At 34.3% G+C, this 21,272-nt stretch overlaps 1 protein-coding gene across 6 annotated transcripts in view; it reads left to right on the forward strand.

Annotated features, from left to right (window-relative positions):
- PKN2 (protein kinase N2) overlaps positions 1-21,272 on the forward strand; it is a 128,421-nt gene that overhangs the window by 59,750 nt on the left and 47,399 nt on the right. For 5 of the 6 annotated variants that reach the window (XM_042997781.1, XM_042997785.1, XM_042997783.1 and 2 more), the window contains exons 3-6: positions 5,889-6,043; positions 13,703-13,820; positions 14,126-14,271; positions 14,363-14,576. In XM_042997781.1, the coding sequence (XP_042853715.1) occupies positions 5,889-6,043; positions 13,703-13,820; positions 14,126-14,271; positions 14,363-14,576 (633 nt within the window). Of the gene's footprint in view, positions 1-5,285; positions 5,360-5,888; positions 6,044-13,702; positions 13,821-14,125; positions 14,272-14,362; positions 14,577-21,272 lie in introns of all 6 variants that reach the window. The other variant, XM_042997786.1, reaches the window with a different exon arrangement.

Raw genomic sequence — 21,272 nt, forward strand, 5'->3', positions numbered from 1 at the left:
TATTTCTAATCACTTTTAGAGTTTTCTTTTTAAGAGTTTATAGTTGTGACATTCTTTCCATCTTGGTAGTCTTTAATTTTTTCTTTATTCTTAAAAGGTATTTTCACTGAGTTTGCAATATAAGCTTGATAATTGTATCTTGTAAGGAAACTGTCATTCTGTCTTCTTCTAGCTTTCATTACTATTTTTGAAAAGTCTGTTGTTAATCTACAGTATCTCCTTAAAAGTACCCTTTCCTTGGCTGCTCTTAAGATTTTCTCTTTGTCTTTGATTTTTTGAAGTTTTACCATGATGTGTCCATGTGTGGACTCTTTTCCTCTGTATATTTCTGTCTGAAGTTGATTGAATAGCTTGAATTTATGGATTGATATTTTTATAAGTTCTGAAAAATCTGTCATTATCTGTTCACATAATGTCTTTGAATCATTTTTCTTTTTTGCTTCTGAAACACAGATTTAGATTTTTTTTTTGCCCTCTGTGTCTTTTAATCTTTCATTTTGTATTCCCCCCACCTCATTTTTAAACTTCCTTATTTTTCATGAGTAATCTGCTATTTTTCTATATCTAATTTGGTGTTAAACTCATCCATTAAAATAGCTAAGTATAAGTCCCAGCACTGAAGATGCTTGTAGTCTTAGAGGGAAAACAGACATGAAAATAGATTATTGTAACACTATATTATATATATATATATATATATATATATATATATAGAGAGAGAGAGAGAGAGAGAGAGAGAGAGAGAGAGAGAGAGAGACACACATATATATATATATATGGGAAGAAGGTATGCTTTGAAAACATATTAAAAAGGGGATCAGATTGGGGGATGGTTAGCAAAGAAAAAAGTAATGCCTAAGCTGAGTTAACAGTAGTATGGAGGAAGCCAAGTGCGTTGCATTCTGGGATGATAGAGATTTTTTTTTTTTTTTAAGTGAACATAGAGTTTCATGAAAAACAGTAATGGAAAGTTAACTTAGACCTAGTCAGCATACAGCCTTTAATGCCTAGCTCTGAAGGTGGGACTTTATTTGGGACCTCTCTGATTCTACTATGTAAACATTATATTAAAGCCTTCTTAGTGAATATGTATAACATATAGTTGGTTTTTTTTTTTAATTTTTTAATGCTTTTATTTATTTTTGAGAGAGAGCCCAACAGAGCGCAAGCAGGGGAGGGGCAGAGGGAGAGGGAGACACAGAATCCAAAGCAGGTTCCAGGCTCTGAGCTATCTACTTAAGAATAGATTCAAGGGCACCTGGGTGGCTCAGTTGGTGAAGCATCAGACTTCGGCTCAGGTCATCATGATCTCACAGCTTGTGAGTTTGAGCCCTGCATTGGGCTCTGTGCTGACAGCTCAGAGCCTGGAACCTGCTTTGGATTCTATATATCTGTTTCTCTCTGCCCCTCCCCAACCCCCTCTCTCAAAAATAAACATTTTATTAAAAAAAAAAAAAATTCAACATTTGCTGTTCTTAGAGTGGAAAAATAATTTCATCTTACAAAATTTTTAAAAATTGCCTTTTTTGAAAGAAGAGAACATTAATGGGGAATTCTAGTAAGCGCTGTTTTGAAATGTGTTTTTTTTTTTAATTTTTTTTTACATTTATTTATTTTTGATAGGCAGAGACAGAGCACAAGTGGGGGAAGGGCAGAGAGAGAAGGAGACACAGAATCCGAAGCAGGCTCCAGGCTCTGAGCTGTCAGCACAGAGCCTTACGTGGGGCCTGAACTCACAACTTATAAACCGCAAGATCGTGACCTGAGCCGAAGTCGTATGCTCAACCAACTGAACCACCCAGGCGCCCCTGTTTTGAAATGTGTTTTATGTGAAGAAAAGTGTTTAGCAAATATACCGGCAACCATATGTTTTATAATGCTGTAATTTACCATAACCTGTAACAAAGGAAACTGGAGAGAAGAAAAGTAGTTCATTAAAAGGAAAAATAGATTGGGGCGCCTGGGTGGTTCAGTTGGTTGAGCATCCAGCTCTTGGATTCTTGGTTTCAGCGCAGGTCTTGATCTCGGGGTTTGTGCTGACAGTCTGGAGCCTACTTAGAATTCTCTCTGTCCCCTTCACTCTCCCCACTCATGCTCACTCACTCTCCCTCAAAATAAATAAAAACTTTAAAAAACAAACAAACAAACAAAAGGAAAAACCAGGCTCTGTGCTGACAGCTCAGAGCATGGAGCCTGCTTTGGATTCTGTTTCCCTCTCTCTCCTCCCCTCCCCTGCTCATGTTCTGTCTCTCTCTGTCTCTCAAAAATAAATAAATGTTAAAAAAAATTTTTTTTAAAAAGGGGCGCCCCGGTGGCTCATTCGGTTAAGCGTCCAACTTCAGCTCAGGTCATGAACTCGCAGTTTGTGAGTTCGAGCCCCACGTCAGGCTCTGTGCTGACAGCTCAGAGCCTGGAGCCTGCTTCGGATTCTGTGTCTCCCTCTCTCTCTGCTCCTCCCCTGCTCATGGTCTATCTCTCTGTCTCTCAAAAATAAATAAATGTTAAAAAAAATTTTTTTTAAGAAAAAAGGAAAAATAGGTGAAATCTGAGGAGGACAGAAAAGTGTTTCTCTAACTTCTAAAGGAGTAAAAAATGGGCTTTATAAAACAAGACCTATCTAAGGTTAAATTTCTGCCTTGGCATACACTTTTTGACTTTTGCAAATTACTTGAATTAAGTTTTGCTTGTTTTTATTTGTAAAGTGAGGTTATATTACAAAACTTTGTGAATTCCTTCGAAGATTAAATAAGCAGAAATACCAGCTACTTAACTGTGCCCTGACATGTAATTTTATTGAGCCCTAAACATTGGCCTAAGCACTGCACAGGCTTTATCTTCACAATAACCCCCAATTTGTGGCTGAGGAAACTGCAACACAGAGATGTAAATGTATGACCCAGACCACACCAGTAAGCAGTAGCCACAGGATTTTAACCCAGGCATTCGGACCTCCAGAGCCCAGACTCCTAATCATTATATTATTTCTTATGTTCTTCTAATCCTTATTAAAACTGACAATACTTTTCTATAAAAATAGTGTTAGATGTTATAATACTGTTACAAATTCATAGACTGTTAGAATCAATGGATCATTCACTGCCTTAGTACAACCTATTTTAATGTGCAATAATTTCTCATACAGCATCCTTTACAGATTATAATCTAGCTTCTGTATAAATGCCTCCAGAGACAAGGATTTTATTGCATTTTAATGGAACTATTTCATTGTTAAATAATTCAAAATGTAAAGAATTTCTTTATATTCTGTGATAAAATTTTTGCCCTCACTACCTTTACCCATTTGTTCTAATTCTCTTGCCCTAATTCTCTGTAAGTGGACAGTTTCTTTCATAGACAGATATTTAACAAGAATCCTTTCTCTTTCTCATCCTAAACTAAACACCATCAACTATTTTACAGATAACACATTTCCACACTTTTCTCAACTGAGAGCCTTCTGTGAATGCATCCCAGTTCTTTTTTAAAATGTGCTTACTATAAATTAACTTTGTATGCCATATTTTATGTGGTTATGATTTCTTTCAAGAGTCGTTTATCATTTATGTTAAGAAAAGTTTAAAAAAACAAAGAAAACCTAATTATTCATGATCTGAATACACCTAACTGTTCAGTCATTACTAATGTGAATTTCATTTGTGGCCTCAACAGGAGATATGCTTATACTTCATACAATGAGTATGACTAGCTAATGTTTATTGAATATCATGCACCATGCCCTTTTCTAAGCTCTGTACATGTAACTTATTCAGTCATAATAATCCTGTGAGCTTGATGCTGTTTTTACTTTTTTAACAGTAAGGATAGTGAGGCACAGAGCTGTTAAGTAACTTACCTTCTATGACCTGGTTCCTTCTATGATCTCAGTTCCAAAACTAAGATTCAAACCTGGGTACTCTTAACTACTATTATATATATATATATGTGTGTGTATGTCTTAGTTTAGGCTGCTTCAACAAAATACCATTAGATGGGGAGACTTAAATAACAGATATTTGTTTTTCACAGTTCTCGAGGCTGGGAACACTGAGATCAAAGTGCCAATAGGGGCAAAGTTCTAGTAATGGCCCTCTGCCTGGTTTGTAGGCAACATCTTTTCTCTGCATCCTTACATGACAGAGAAAGAGCATCCTAATGATCTAATTACCTCCCAGAGGGCTCACCCCCAATACCATCACACTAGGGCTTCAACACATGCGTTTTTGGGGACACATAAATATTCTGTCCATAGCAATATGTTAAGTAGTTCTTTTGTGAGCCTAATCTGAAAAGTTGTCTATACTTAATATCAGTTTTTTATAAGAATATGTCCTCTACAAAATCACCTTTTGGAGCAGCTCATTTATAATGCAAGAAATTCAGTTACAGTAGAAACCTTTCTTGAATTTGAATCTCAGTTCAATAATTGTGCAACTTTGCCTATTTCCTGATGTGTAAAATGTGGATAATATCTGTCTCAAGTTATTTTAAATTTAAGATTAATATGCATACATTTATGTATTTGTGTGTGTGTAATTATACTGTCATATATGTAAGTATGCACACACGCAGAAGCTAGCATAGTTGTTTACAATGTTTTTAAATGGCAAAAAAGCAGCTTAGCGCAGGAATTAAGGTAGACTTTGGTATGTAAGTAACTTACTAGATATATGATCTTGGGCCAGTTTCTTAACTACTCTGTACCCTAGTTTTTTTTGTTGTTTGTTTGTTTGTTTCTGAAATATGGGTGCAGTGCTCATTACAGGGCTATTTATGAGGATGGATGAGTTTATAGAGCACTTACATCAGGACGTACACTTTGTAACATAGTATATAAATGATAAAATGGTATTTTATGTCATTATTTAGCATAGCACCTGTATTTTTGCAAGTCAGTTAACAAATTATGTTGAAATGTTTTTAAACTAATGAATTTTTTGAAGGAATGTAAAGCCAAATATAAAACATACTCATTAAAATCAGTTGGTCACACCATCTTTTATTGCAGAGGAGAGAAGGGAACCCTGAAGCACAAAGGTTAAGTAACTTGCAGTTTAGACAGTTTTCCAGTGATTGCCAATACTTATAACTAAATCAGGTCTAGTACTCTCATCTTCTAGCTTATTTTTTTTATGACGAGAGACCTAGGACAGATAAAACACAAAATAATGAACTTCAACATGATGAATTTTAGTATTCATGATGTATTATTAGTATTTCAATGATAATGGATTATTCAAAATAATGAGAAGGTTCTAGCTGAAGTTTTTGTTTTTGTTTTAAAATAGAAGCACCACGTATGCTTTATGAGAAGCCATGGACTTGAATTTTTGGATATCCCCATACCAGCAGTGTGGTATCAGTCAGTATCTTTGAAACATTTTCCATTGTGACTGAACATCCTCCTAATAGAAAACAAAATGTGAAGTCCTTTATATATGTGCTTAGATTATTACTATAAAGAATGCTGGCATTATATTTGAAGTATCCTTAGTTCTACTTAAAAAGAATTACTTTAGAGGAATTTGTATAATGTTTAAATGTGCTTTGCTCTCTAGTCAGGTAATGAATAGAGATTTAGTTTAATTGTTGGATATTTTGAATAGATTAGTCAAATTAATTTAATTTAAACATAATAGTGTTGAGAAAACTTGGGGCGATGCTCTAATTCAGTTTCAGACTTAGTATATCCCTGGCAGATGATCCTGCAACTCTACTTGAACATTTTCTTGGCTTGTAGTCTTACATTATCTGTAAGTATAAAGAGATTCCATTTAGGTGACATTAAGCTCATCTCAAACCCTGTAATTCTTTATTCTTTGAGAATATTAACATTCATTTTTAAACAGCAATTTGTCCTAGTAATTTTGATATAACTATTTAATTTACAGATTGCCCAAGGACTCCAGATACCCCTAGCAGTGACCCTCGTTGTTCCACTAGCAATAATAGATTGATGGCTTTACAAAAACAATTGGATATAGAACTTAAAGTAAAACAAGGTGCAGAGAACATGATACAGATGTATTCAAATGGCTCTTCAAAGGTAAGTACTATAAATTATAAATGTAAACCTATACAGTCAGTCCTCATGATTTGTAGATTCCATATGTGTGAATTCACCCACCTGATAAAATTTATTTGTGACCCCAGCATCAGTACTTGCGGCACCTTCACAGTCATTCGTGAACATGCACAGAGGGATGAAAAATGTGATCGTCTGATGTGCATGCTCACAGCTGAGGTCAAACAAGGTGCTCTGCCTTCTTCTGTAAGCTCTTACACTGTAAACAAGTATCCTTTTCACGGTCTGTGTAGTGCCACAGTTTTTGCATTTTTGTGCTTACTGTGCTTTTGCTGTTTAAACACTGTTTTTTGATTTCTAAGACCAATTTAGCCTCCAAATTTGAAAGTATTGACAATAAAATAAGTTGGAAACAAATAGTTTTTAAAATAATGTTTTTAAAATTGCTTACTCCTACCAAAATAAATCAAGAAAAAATTTAGTTATGTGAGTAAAGGACCATCCATATTTGCAACTTTTCTGTGAATCTGAAATTGTTCTAAGACAAAAAGTTTACTTTTAAAAATTTGGGCTCTAATGAGTTTTCTATCACTCTATCATGGGTTTTTAGGAAAGGACAAATGATAAGACAGGACATTCTAGCAGTACTGATTGGACTAGACCTGTGAGTTCTTGGGGAATCTGGTGTGGGCATGTAACTCCTCACTGAGAATCATTTTTATGGGGAACAGTTGTTACTAATGAGAATGTGTCCTTGTTCTGAGGTATAATGTAGAAGAGAAAATGTTGGGAACCACTGAACCAGATTATTGTAAAGGTTCTTTCCAATCTAAGGTTCTATAATTTTATAATTTCCAAAAAGTCTTAGAAAGGTGGACTTATTATAAAATCTACATTGGTAGTCTTAACTAAATTATTTTAAAGATCTTGCCTCTGAAAATTAATGTTTCTTTAATATTTATAGGTATTTCTTAAGTAATTTCAGAATTAAAGTTATTTGTGTTTGGGGAGGTTTTTGTGTGTGTGTTTTCGTTTAAGAATTTAAAATTGGGGAGGAGCAGGGGTGGAATTTTTTACTTGGAGTTATGCACCCTACCTACCCACCCAAAGAAATCTGGGAAGATGCTGAAAAGAGAGAAATGTGCATATGTTAATAAGTAAGATTTTTTAAGCCTAGTAATTAAAATTAGATTATATGCCATATTTCAAATAAATTTTTATCTTTAGAGAAATACAATTTTTTCTATTTGATATATAATACATGATAGCATGTTGTTTTTTCTGTGTTTTTATTTTTAGTATTGACCTTTAGTTTTGAGCATTTTTCATTTTTATCAATTTGGACTTTTTTGTTTTAAGGCAGTAGTGTTCTTGGAGTTGTGAGTGCATGGGTATATTTAAATTTATCCAGCTACCACCCTCTAGAATAAGATTTTTAAATATACAGTTGATGGATTAGATTGAGATGTTTATGAACCCTTTGAAGTTAAAGGAAAATGGAGTGTGTTTGAATGAATGGCTGAATGAGAAGGCCATAGGTTTCACTATTCTTGAAGTGGTCTGTAATTGCCCATTCCACCCCCAAATTGAACAGGTTTATGGACATATTAAAAGTAAAACAAATAGATAACTTATGATAAATACAGGTCCAAAATGAACAGAACTATGAGCATCCTGCTAAAACAAAAGATTATTTTCCAATAGCCTTTTATTTTTAATTAGGAGATTTGTTAATTAGGGAAGGGGTCAGGTGGAGGTCCAGAGCATATAACAGCTTCTGTAGTCTCTGACGTAGACCTGCCAGTTATTTCTGTCTAGATTTGGTCTTAGCTGTTTTCCTTTCTCATCTTTAAACCTCTCAAAAGGTCAAAGTATATCTCTACGAGATTAGGGAAAATTGTAAATTGAAGTTATGTGGAATATTTAATTTATTAAGGTCTTAACAGCTGGGCTCTGGAGTATGAATGTAATAAAATTATGCCTTATAATAGGTACTTAACAGGTAATATTTCCACTTTCAAAAGCCCTACTGTCCAAAAAGGAGATATCACCTGTAAATAATTATATAATAGTGATTTGTCCAAGTTACTTTAGAAACAGTGGGTAAGGATCACTTAACTACCAGAAGAAATCATTAAAGTCTTAGCATGAGATTTTAAGGATGATTTGGAGTTTAAAAGGGAATTATTTTCTAGGGAAGATGATGGGTAAACCCAGCAGATAGAGTAAGGAACTGTTGAATAGCATGGCTTATTCTAAGAAATAGAAGTGCTTTTGTATGGCTGTAGCAGAAACTCTTAACCTATTTCTTTCCCAACATATCTGAGGTAGATAGAATATTAGCTCTAGCAGTCATTTTCAGTGAAAGGCCATGCCCTCTTGGAAAAACAAATCTCAATCTCCAGAAAAGCACATTTATTCTGGGGAAAAGTCTTTCAAGTGATTCCAACAAGACTTTTTTTCCTTTCACTGGTAGAGCTTTAAATGAGTGAGGTGTAGTGAGAGGTATAGCATAATTGAAAGACAAACTAGATTATAAAGTACTTTGGACAAAATTAAGCAGTTGAGATTCTATCTTATAAGATATATGGAGCTGCTGAAAGACTTCTAGACAGTAAATACATGATCAGATTTAAAGTTAAGAAAGTTCACATTCATCTTTCTCAGACTTGAAGAATTAATTAGAGAAGGGTCCAGTATATAGACAGCAAGTTTAAGTAGGCTTCTGTAGGGGTCCAGGTTAAACATGCTTCATTCCTCTTGTAACAGCAGTAAAAGCAAAGAAGACAGAATGAAGCTGTTTGGGTAGAATAAATATGTGGTGTCTGGCTATAAGGAAGAAAGCAGAGTCAAAGATGATTTTTAGATTGGTTATGTGGGCACATTGGTGGATGGTGGTGCCCTTCATAAGTATAGGTAATTCACAATGGGGAGCAAATTTAGGGACAGGGATAATGAATTTATTTTGGTGGTAAAAATCATCTTGAAGACTCTGGTTATTGAATTCTGTATGACAAAATTGCCATCCTAGTACACATTGTAGCCAGAGTTGTCCTTTAAAAGCCAAGTCATGTATTTTCACACTCTTGGTTCAAAACCTTCCATTGGCTTTCTAGCATGCTTAGAACAAAATCCAGAGTCCTTATTGTGGCTCTGCGAGTTCATACATGATTTACCCTAGATACCTTCTGATCTTCTCTAAAACACTTTCATTCTCTCTCATTACAAGCTGTATTGGCTTCTTTGCTATCTCTTGAACATACCAAGCACACTCTTACCTCAGAGGCCTTGCATTTACTGTGTCTCTACCTAGATTTCTCTTCTCCCAAATGCTTTCATCTCTCACTCCATTACAGTTTCTGGTAGATGCTAACACTTCAGTGAGCTCTTTACTACTATCCTATGTAAAATAGCAGTCCTTTTGGGGCACCTGGGTGGCTCAGTTGGTTAAGGTCAGAGTTGATTTCGGCTCAGGTCATGATCTCACAGTTGTGAGATCAAGCCAAACATCAGACTCTGCACTGTGCGTGGAGCCTAAGATTCTCTCTCTTCCTTCTGCCTCTCTCTCTCTCTCTCTCTCTGTCTCTGTCTCTAAAAAAAAAAAAAAAAAAATATATATATATATATATATATATATATATATATATGCATATATATGTATATATGGCAGCCTCCATCTCTCCTATCTCTTTCACTGCTTTACTACTACCATAGTTTACATCTTTATAATCTTTATCAACATTAAAATGTAAATGTCATGACTCTAAGTAACTCCATTGGTTTTCAGAATAATATGAGGGCTTTGATAAGACATGTTGAAGAGATGTTTTCCACTGATGTTTTCAGATGGCAAATGAACTATTTATTAAAATATGGGGTTCTTTTTAACCTTTTAAAATGTATCCAGGTCTTTTCAGACCTTTTTCTCATTTGAAAATACCTGACCATATATCCAGGCCTCACTCCCCTAAGTGTCCAGTCTTGATATAGTCCAGACTCATCTGTATTAACAGCCTGTAAAACCTTTCTGGATTCCCTCAGTGAAAATTGATCCCATCTTCCTTTGAATTTACTTTGACTACTTTAAACATTCTGATACATACAATAATTATCTGTATCTGTTCAATTAAACTATAGGTTTTATAGGGTACCATCCTGATTAATCTTTGTATTTTCACTGGATGTAACATTTAGTACATGCAAAATAAGCCATCAATATGTGATGGAAAAAGAAGGATAATTATTGGTTTACTTATTTCTTTTTTTTTTTTTTTTTTTTTTTAACGTTTATTTATTTTTGAGACCGAGAGAGACAGAGCACGAACGGGGGAGGAGCAGAGAGAGAGGGAGACACAGAATCAGAAGCAGGCTCCAGGCTCTGAGCCATCAGCCCAGAGCCCGACACGGGGCTCGAACTCACGGACTCACAGACCGTGAGATCGTGACCTGAGCTGAAGTCGGCCGCTTAACCAACTAAGCCACCCAGGCGCCCCAGTTTACTTATTTCTGAAATCTGTGTGATGGAGTGTATTTGTTATAATGTCCCACTATGACATGCAAAACAATATTTGTTTTATAAAATAAATTATATAATTTGAAAATATTACAAATTTTTTAACTTATGATTAAAATATATTATACATTTAAAATATAACTATCAGACATTATAGAGTGCTAATTACTAATATAAACCATATAAAATTGTTCTTTTTAGTTCAGAATTAGTCAGATAAATTGGCATTTTCATATGATTCAACCTAACAAACATAAAAATTTTTCCAAAGCCTTAATTAACATAAAAGCCAGTATTTCTCTAATGCCTAAACCAATTCTTATACTTTGGACCTACCTTGTCTCTTGCCTTGAATATATATTAGGTGCTCAGTAAAAATCCATTGAATGCCTAGAAGCATAAAACTGACATTAAAAATTTATTGAATGCTGGAAAGCATAAGACTGACGTGTAGTAACTATAAATCGCCTGTGACAGGTAATATCCAGTGTCAGTTTTAAAAGCCTTCATCATACTTTGACATCTGTGCAGATCTTCCAAAAGTCTGGGAAAATTCAATTACTTTTAAAATGAACTAAAAATGCTCTTCTTTACATGTTGAATTGAAATAAAATATTTCCAAAGAAGTAAATGACTTCTGTCTTCTCATATACTGATTAAATAATAAAAGGAGTAGCTCAATTGAAAAGCATAGCATTAAATAGTTTGTTAATAGTTATTCATTTATATTAGGATTTCATTAAAATAAGATAATCATTTTTATTGCTCTAAAAGGGGACATTTTTAATGCCAATCATGTGCTAGGCAATAGGATTTTAGTTTTATGTAGTGCTTACAAAAGCTTCATATTTTAAAGAATGGTATCCCAATTTGTGTAATTTATGCAAGAAACCTAAATCTTGCAGAAGATAGGTTAACAAGCCCAGGTTTAAAAGTACAGTAAGATTTGGGAACCAGTCTATCTGATTGTAAAACATATTTACCCCACTAAATTAGGAGCTTTGGAATACTAAGTTTTTTTCTTACTCCAATAAGTTCTCAAAGGAATAGAAAAGCTGTTTCAAATCTTCAGTTTTTCTGATGTACTTAATAGTGGAAAGGAGGAGGAATTAAAATAAAAGTATTTTCATTTTAAATTTGAAGGGTGAATAGGTATATTCATAAAAGCATATAATTAGTCATAGCCAAGCAGCAAACTCAAGCAAGTATTTTTAATGGTAAAGCATAATTAACAAATTCAGTGTGTGTGTGTGTGTGTGTGTGTGTACACTTCATGGTGTAAAATGATATTTAAAAGACTTAGTAGATTATTTGGCTCAACTCCTTGGTGTGAAATCTAAATATTTAATAAAGAATGAAATCTGACTAGAGATCTTTCTTAAATTGACTGGCCTTAGGAGCAGGAAAGAAATGGAAGAAGAATTCATAAATTTGCAAATTCTTTTTCTCCCACTGTATATTAACCTTGTTTGGTGTTTAACATAAAATATGTTCACTTTATTTTTTTTCCCTTATATAATAGCAATACTATCTTTCCCACCCCACATCTCCTTCCTCCTCTTTTATTCAGTGTCATAATAGACTCTGTGTGTGTGTTTCTATTGAAATGATGCTGCACATCTGATGCTTGTCTCTTAGCTTCTAGTCTTGAACTCTTCTAGAGAATATAGGTTGATTGTATCCTATTTTATTTGCAAATCAGTACTGACTGCCATAGTGATAAAACTAGAGATGCTTAAATAGGAAGCAACAATTGGCTTTTCTTTTGAATAAGTACTTTCTAACTTGATACATAGTTTTATCATTTTTTTGTGGATTGAAGCCTACTAGACTTTGACAATTAATATAACAATCTAAGCAGCAGATGGTTTTAATTTCTGTTACTTGTTGCATATGAAACTTTTGGGGAAAAATGCTGTATTAGTTTTCTATGGTTGCTGCAACAAATTATCATAAATTTAGTAGCTTAATACAAATTTATTATTTTACAATTTTGTAATTGAAAAGTCTCAAACGGATGTCACTGAGCTAAAATCAAGGCATTGGCAGAGCTGCATTCCCTTCTGAAGGATGGAGAAGAGAATTTGTTTCTTTGTTCTTTCTAGCATCTAGAGGCTGCCCACATTCCTTGGCTTATGGCCTTCTTCTCTGTCTTTGAAGCCAAAAACAGTGGGTCCATTTCTTCTCATATTACTCTGCCCTCCTCTTCTGCCTTTCTCTTCCACATTTAAGGAGACTTATAATTACTTTGGTCCCAACTGGAAATAATGTCTACATTTTAAGGTTGAGTGATTAACAACCTTAATTCCATCTGCTGTTTTAGTTTCCCTTTGCTATGTAACATTCGTAAGGTTCTGGGATTAGGACATGGACATCTTTGGGTGGATCATTATTTAGCAGACCACAATTCCTAAAATGGTAAGTTTTTTGTTACTCTCTGTCAGTAACAGTCATTGTTGTTAGAATTAAACTGGTATGACAGTAACATTATTTCACTTAATTCTGGACCTTTCTTGAAGTTTTAAGAGATAACAGAAGTTTATTCACTATAATTTCCTCCTTTGCTTTATTGAGAATGTCTTGGGTTTTTTTGCATTCAAGAGTGTCAAGGGACCTTTCTTATTATCTCACCAGTGTTGACAAATGCTATTTCCTGTTTCCTTTATCAGATTTAAGGGAACACAAATACCATCTATGATTAGTTACTTTAAAAATTTCCCTACATATATGAAGGTTCATAAGAATTTAACTGTAATGTTATGAGAGAGGAAGAGATTTTCTAAAATATTTAGGTTTAGTCACTGAGGCGTCTGTCACATGCAATGCTTCTGAGAATTATTGAACATAGTGTGAAAAAATCCTTTATATTTTGTGTAAAAGCAGAGAAAATTACAAATGTGAATTTGGAATTCTTTAAAACAGTAATAAGATTTACTTGCTTTCTCACAAATTGTCTTAACTAAATGAAGTTGTTTTTCTCATTTATAGCTGTTTCGTTTGATGGCTTTTTAAAATAAATGTATCTACAAGTGTATCTATTATAGCGCTTACAATGTGCTTTTAACTCTGTTTTTCAATTGCTGATAATCGTTTTATCTTATTTAGAAGCTGTGAAAATGTTCTGTTTGTCTTTTCATATGCTTACCTTTTCAAACTTATTTTAATAGGATCGGAAACTCCATGGCACAGCTCAGCAGCTGCTCCAGGACAGCAAGACAAAAATAGAAGTGATACGAATGCAGATTCTTCAGGCAGTCCAGACCAATGAATTGGCTTTTGATAATGGTGATGGAATAGAGATAAATTGTCATGCTTATTATTATGGGCTTATAGTGCTTAATAAATATCATGTAGTAAAGAAGCAGTGGTTCAGAATTAAGGAGGAGGAGGCCTTATGTCTTTGAGTTTTGATGGCTAAAATGGAAGGCTCTTTATTTCAACATTGTATCTATTATTACTTCAGTGTTTATTTACTTAACTAATTTTTCTCTTACATTGTAAGAATTCATTTCTTTTTCATGAGTTTTAATCACTGTATATGAAAATACCAAATAAATGGTTCAATTGCATTTTTTTTCTCCCCCCTCTAGCAAAACCTGTCATAAGTCCTCTTGAACTTCGGATGGAAGAATTAAGGCATCATTTTAGGATAGAATTTGCAGTAGCAGAAGGTGCAAAGAATGTAATGAAATTACTTGGCTCAGGAAAAGTAACAGACAGAAAAGCACTTTCAGAAGTAATTTTAAATAAATATTTTAACTTAATAAATACATTTTTCAAAGAATGTAATTATTTAAATGACAACAATTGTCTTTTCCCTGTTCAAGGCCCAAGCAAGATTTAATGAATCAAGTCAGAAGTTGGACCTTTTAAAGTATTCCTTAGAGCAAAGATTAAATGAACTCCCCAAGAATCACCCCAAAAGCAGTATTATCATTGAGGAGCTTTCACTTGTTGCATCACCAACACTAAGTCCACGTCAAAGTATGATATCTACACAGAACCAATATAGTACACTGTCCAAACCGGCAGCACTAACAGGTAGGTTGCATACATCTCCTAATTGTTTTGGGTGCACTTTTTTTGTGTGTACGTCGGGTCCTGGTTTAATAAATGAATAAAAAGTATGAGTACTTTTAAGAAGTATGCACAGATGTTTAAAATACTGTGATAAGATACACATAGCATAAAATATATTATTTTAGCCATTTAAAAATATACAATTCAGAAGTATTTACTATATTTATGGTGTTGCAAAACTATCACCATCATGTAGTTCCAGAACATTTTCATCATCCCAAAAGGAAACCCTGTACCCATTAAGTAGTTACTCCCCATTCCCACAGCTTCTGGCAGCCACTGTTGGTTTTCTGTCTCTGTAGATTTGTCTATTCTAGATATTTCCTATAAATGGAAGTATATAATTTTTGGCCTCTGTGTTTGACTTCTTTCACTTAGTGTACTGTTCTCAAGGTTTGTCCTTGTAGAATATATCAGTACTTCATTTCTTTTTATGGTAAATAGTTCTCAATTATATGTGGGTATATACTAGGTTTTGTTTATCCATTTATTAATTGATGGACATTTGGGTTGTTTCCACCTTATGACTATTGTGAATAGTGTTCTTATGAACATTTTTGTTCAGGTTTTTGTCTGAACATCTGTTTTCATTTATTTTGGGTGTATACCTAGGAATGTAAGTACCAGGTCATGTGGTAATTTTATGTTTATATTTTTGAGGCATGGTCACCTATTTGCCACAGTGGCTGCAGCATCATTTTATGTTCTTAAGAGCACACATCCTTACCCAACACTTGATATTTTCCTTTTCTTTTGTTTTTTTTTTTTGATTATTGCCATTCTAGTAGGTCCATTACTGAAAGTCAGTTAGTGATGTCTCAGTTATTTTTTGTGCCTATTTCTCCTTTTCATTATGTAAATGTTTGCTTCATGTATTTTTGGGCTCTGCTGTGAAGTGCACTTATGTTTATAATTTTTATATCTTCTTGATGGATTGACTCTTCTATCAAAATATAATGTCCTGTTTTATCTCCTGTAAGAATCTTGAATTGAAGGTCTATTTTGTCTGATATTCGTGTAGCTCCCTCAACTGTCTTTTCCTTATTACTATTTGCACTGAATATCTTTTTCTGCCCTTTCACTTTTTTCCAGCTCTTTAAAAATGTGATTTCATCTTCTTGTTTCTATTTTCCTATTATAAAAAGCTGTATTTTTTTTTTATCAATATATCTCTTCATGCAATGTTCTTTATTACCATTGGCTTCAAATAACATGGAATTATATTCACTTTTCTTTTTTTTTTTTTTCCTCTCTGCTCCTATGACTGGGTGCTTTTAATTTACCTGTCTTTAAGTTTGCCAGTTCTTCTGCCTGCTCAACTCTATTGCAATTTTCTAGTAAATTTTAAAAATTTTAGTATTGTGCTTTCATTTGGTTCTTATTGATAAATTCTATGTCTTCATTAATATTCTCTATTTGTTAAAACACCATTCTCCTTTCTTTCGTTTAGTTTTGGTTTTGGTTTTGTTCTTGTTTTGTTTTGTAGGTCCTTGACAATATGTAAGACAGTTGATATGAAGTCCTTGTCTAATAGATCCAGTGTCTTGGTTTCATCAGTTTCCATTAATTTCTGCCTTTCTTGTCAATTAGCCATACTCTTTTTTTTTTTTTTAATTTATTTTTGAGAGAGACAGAGACAGAATGCAAGCAGGGGAGGGTAGAGAGAGTGAAGGGGAGACACAGAATCCAAAACAGGCTCCAGGCTCTGAGCTGTCAGCACAGAGCCCGACGTGGGGCTCGAACTCACGGACCGCGAGATCATGACCTGAGCCAAAGTCGGACGCTTAACCGACTGAGCTACCCAGGCACCCCAGCCATACTCCTTATTTTCCAGGTTGCATCTTAATTTTTGATTGAAAACTGGATATTGTGAATATTATAATGTGTAACTCTGGAAGACACTCCCTTTCTCTAGAATTTCTTGTTGTTTGTGTGGGATATAGTTTTTTAGGGGCTTTTATAAATGATTTTGTAAACACTGTAGTTGTTGTCATGTATGGTCACTGAAGTCTTTATTAAGACTAGTGGTCAGCTAGTAATTTAACAGACATTTCTTTTCATGCATGCAGGCAGAAAGAAAAAAAATTGCCTGTCTTTGTAGCTGGGCTCGTGTTTGTGTGTTGGGGGCATACCCCCAACAGTCACCCAGGCATCTTACAACTCTGCCTTTGCTGGCACAAAACTTGAAGATCAGCCAGATGTGAGAACTTAGGACTTTCTCAGGCCTTTTCTGACGATGCCTCCTTTTCTCTCTAGCCTTCTAGTTTCTCAGTGGAAATACTTACTGCAAAGCCCTTATTCCCCAAAACATCCCACTCCTTATGTTCTCCAAGAGTCTTTGGGATATCTTGTTTGTCCCAATTGATATCTTTTGCCTCAGGTTGCAATGACTGGTTTATTTGCCTTTAAATGCCTTCCACTTAGCTATTTCTCTGCCCTGAGAGATTTCCTAGTAAGGCAAAAAACAATTTTTTTTAAGGCACGCTTTTGTGTTAGTTCATCAGAGAGCCCTCAGTTCATTCAAAGCAGGCAATCACACTTCCTTGAGAATGAGGTCTTCTTTTCCAACTGCTGTCTTGAAAATTATCAACAAACCATGTGGGTAGAAGGAAGATGAGGCAAGGGTAAGTTAAAGTGCTACAGAGTCTCCTATTGAGTACTTACTGTGTTTTTGTTAAGTAAGCATTTGCTTGGTTGCAGTAAACCTTTGACTATCTTCCACATTTCTCATACACTTGATTCTAACAGTTTTTGCTAATTTTTGGTTGTTTTGTTTGTTTCCTGTGTTTCTGTGGAGAAATTGCTTTAGGACCTTGTTGCCCCACCGTTTTCTCTATCAGCTACAAAGGTTTTTATGGTCCATGTGATTATGACATTTTTGTTACATTGACTTCTCACCCCTGGAAATTCTTAAATTACCATATGAATGTGAATGTCAACAAGGGCTTTACTTTAATAATGTCATTGAGTATTTTGAAGATGTGAAAGTGTTCTTCAGAATTGCGTAGCATGCTATCACATTCTGGTAGCTTTGGGTATCATTAATCAGTTTTATGTCAGACTTCTATATTAAAACTTGAAGGACAAATTTATAGTTAAACTGTGCTGTTGCCACTAATAGGATCAGTCTAAACCTGCAGTTACCAAATTGAGTTTCTAAATCTGAGGTATCCTGGGATGCCAGAATGAATAAACAGAGTACAACAGGATATTTTAACTTTTTCGAGGGAAGCCCTCAAAGTAAAGTGTTACTTCACGTCCTACAGTCACCTTAAACTACTAGCTCAAAGTAGTTATAGTTTTAGCAGGAGATGGTGCTTCGAGTGAAGTCATAAATGTTGATGAAACAGGGTTTTCCTGCATTGCTGTGATATAGTAAATACCATGTGAAAATCAACATGGAGTAGAAAAGAAGGTGGTGGTTTCCAGTGTAATTCCAGAGTTTGAGAAGTTGTACAGTGCTCAGTGTAAACATCCCATTAGGAAATAAGTATGGTTATTTACGAGTGAAATAAGATTACCTTTTCTTTCAAGTTATGTGTATTGTTTTTATAGTTATTAATTGATTACAATATTCTATGAAACAGAACTGTTAGGTATCTTTCAGACTAGGAGCACAGTGAAAAAATTGGTACATTAGGGTACCATGAAACAAGAAAGCTTGGGAATCTTTGGTCAGAATGCTCCATTTTATTTTAAATGTTTTAAATATTTATTAAAGTGTTTATCATTCTAGTCACATCTTCTGTAACTCCTATTATGAATTTTCTATCACAGTTAAACTGGTTTGTGCGCAGTCCCTGTTTAATATCTGCCTTGTTATCCATCTTCTTACTGTATTTCTTAAAATCAAAACTGGAATATAGACCTGTGAAGAACAAAGACTTTGTTGTCTGCCTACATGTAATTCTAGCCCCTAGCACAGGATATTTATAGTTTCAGGAGAAACTTGGTAAAGATTATTTGACAATAAGGAAGGCACTGCACTTAAGTTTTGCCATTGTATGACTCAGTGCTGAATGCATTAATAATATTTTAGAATTTTTGAATGATTCATTGATTAAAATATGGTTGTCAAATATTTGGAAATCAACAATATTTCTAGAAAACTAATAAAGCCATGTTTTAGAAAACACCTGATACAGCTGGAATTATTTTTCCCTTTCTATTCTTGTTGACTTCTCTCCCCAACTCTAACCTCTTCCATTCTCTTTTCCTGTTCTTCATTGCCTTACTGAACTTTATTCAAAGTGATGTAAATTGTCAGCATAAAGGGAAGTATCTTACAGTTCTTAAGACATTTTGGTGTTTTTTTTTAATTTTTTTTTATGTTTATTTTTGAGAGAGAGAGACAGAGTGCAAGCAGGCGAGGGGCAGAGAGAGAGGGAGACACAGAATCCAAAGCAGGCTCCCCAGGCTCTGAGATGTCAGCACAGAGCCTGACGCGGGACTCGAACTCACGAACCGCGAGATCATGACCTGAGCCGAAGTCAGACACTTAACTGACTGAGCCACCCAGACACCCCAAGACATTTTGGTTTTTAAAAATATTATTTTAAATTCCTACTGAACCTTTTAATGAATTCATGTTGAACCTTAAGCTAAAGACAGAGTAACTAGAAAGAGAAATACTATTGGTCTTAATAAAGGATTAGACACAATGAAGAATTATATTGGATAAGTAGTAGGAACATTTACCCTCCTGAGTTTTTCACTACATGCTATTTGTGGTTTGTCTCCTTTATATTCTGATTTCTTTTGTGGTTGTATGAATAAAAATTGAAATTTGCAAATTTGGTGCTACTTTGAACTAAGGTATAATTGAATTTTTGGTCTACATTTTGAGACTTTTACTTGTTTTTATGAAAGAAGATACCTTCATTACTCAGTTGTACCAAGATGAAATACTGAATTAGTAAAATGGATATAAAATAGTTTTTTCAGAACATTAAAAAAAAAAACACATTTACTTGTTCTAATGGAATTCATAGCTACTGCTTATGAATACAGACATTTACTTCTTGGATTGCTTGTTTTAAAAATTTCATATTGTGGGTTATAAAAGTAAAATATTTTAAAGTATTTCTAATATGGTTACACACAATTGCAATTGTGTCACCTCATAAAGGAAAGAAACTTCTAGATGCTTACTAAAGTTCTTAAATCCCTCCAGGTTTCTTTTTCCTAAATGAAAGCAGGTGCTGAGCATTGTCATCTCCTAATATATTGAAATTACTAAAATATTTAATAAGCTACCAGGGTTTGAAGTAGTGACCAGATGTTTTCAGTTTCCCCAGGATGACTTTTACAGCTAAACATTTACAATGGAAATGAGCTAAGTTTGCCAGTTTAACAACAAAAAAGGAAATAAAACACACAAACACAACAAGTTGTTTCTTTTGAATTAAAATTAAAATAATATCTATTTAATCTGTTTTAGCACTTTATAGTTACAGAATATTTCCATAGCCTAACCAACATAAAAATTGAAGCTTCCCCTCCAACTTTAGTAACTTTATTGAGACATAATTTATATACCATAGAATTCACACACTTGAAGAATACAGTTTTAGGGCACCTGGGTGGCTCAGTCGGTTAAGCATCCGACTTCAGCCCAGGTCATGATCTCACAGTTCGTGGGTTCGAGCCCCTCGTCGGGGTCTGTCCTGACAGCTCAGAGCCTGGAGCCTGCTTCTGATTCTGTGTCTCCTTCTCTCTCTGCTCCTCCCCCATTCATGCTCTCTGTCTCTCAAAAATAAATAAAAGTTAAAAAAAATTTTTTTTTTGTTAAGAATATAGTTTTAGAACTTTAAAAGAATGTTTTAATGTTTATTTTTGAGAGGGGCATAGAAACAGAGTACGAGTGGGGGAGGGGCAGAGACAACTGAATGACCCAGGCGCCCCTAGTTTTAGGATTTTTAGGAAATGTATATAGTTGTGCCACCATCATCAACATCCAGTTTTATTTGAAGTGTATAACTTGAAGATTTTGTCATAAATTTTGTTGTGAAACCATCACAACAATCAAGATAATTAATATATCCATTATCCCAAAAGTGTCCTTGTGTGCCTCTGTGTAATCCCTCTTTCCTGCTCTTCTCATGCTCTCCTTACCCACATCTGACCCCAGGCAATCACTGACCTATTTCTGTCACTTGCTATTAGTTTACATTTTGTAGAATTTTCTATAGGTGGAATCATTCAGTATATACTGTTTTCTTTGGGAAGAGAAGGATTTCTGACCTTTTTCACTCTGAATAACTATTTTAATATTCATCTATGTTGTGTCTATCAGTAGTTCCTTTCTGTTACTAATAGCATTCAGTTGTATGGATAGTCCATAATTTGTTTATCCATTCACCTGCAACTGATATTTGAGTTGTTTCCACTTTGTATTTTTTCCAAATATAGCTAGTAATAACATCCTTATGCAGTTTTTGTGTAAATGTAGATTTCACTTGGGTAAATACTTAGGAATGATATGGCTGGATCATGGTAGTCTGCTGAAAATGGATTCTTTACCCATTTTTAAATCTGAAAAGTCTTCATTTTTGAAAGATATTTTCAGTGGGTCTAGAATTCTAAGTTCACAGTTTATTTGCTTGTTCATTTTCTCAGTACATTAAAATTGTTGCTTATGTGTCTTGCTTTTCATTG

Source organism: Panthera tigris, chromosome C1 (genome assembly GCF_018350195.1).
Source record: "Panthera tigris isolate Pti1 chromosome C1, P.tigris_Pti1_mat1.1, whole genome shotgun sequence".
NCBI classification, from domain to species: Eukaryota; Metazoa; Chordata; class Mammalia; order Carnivora; family Felidae; genus Panthera; species Panthera tigris.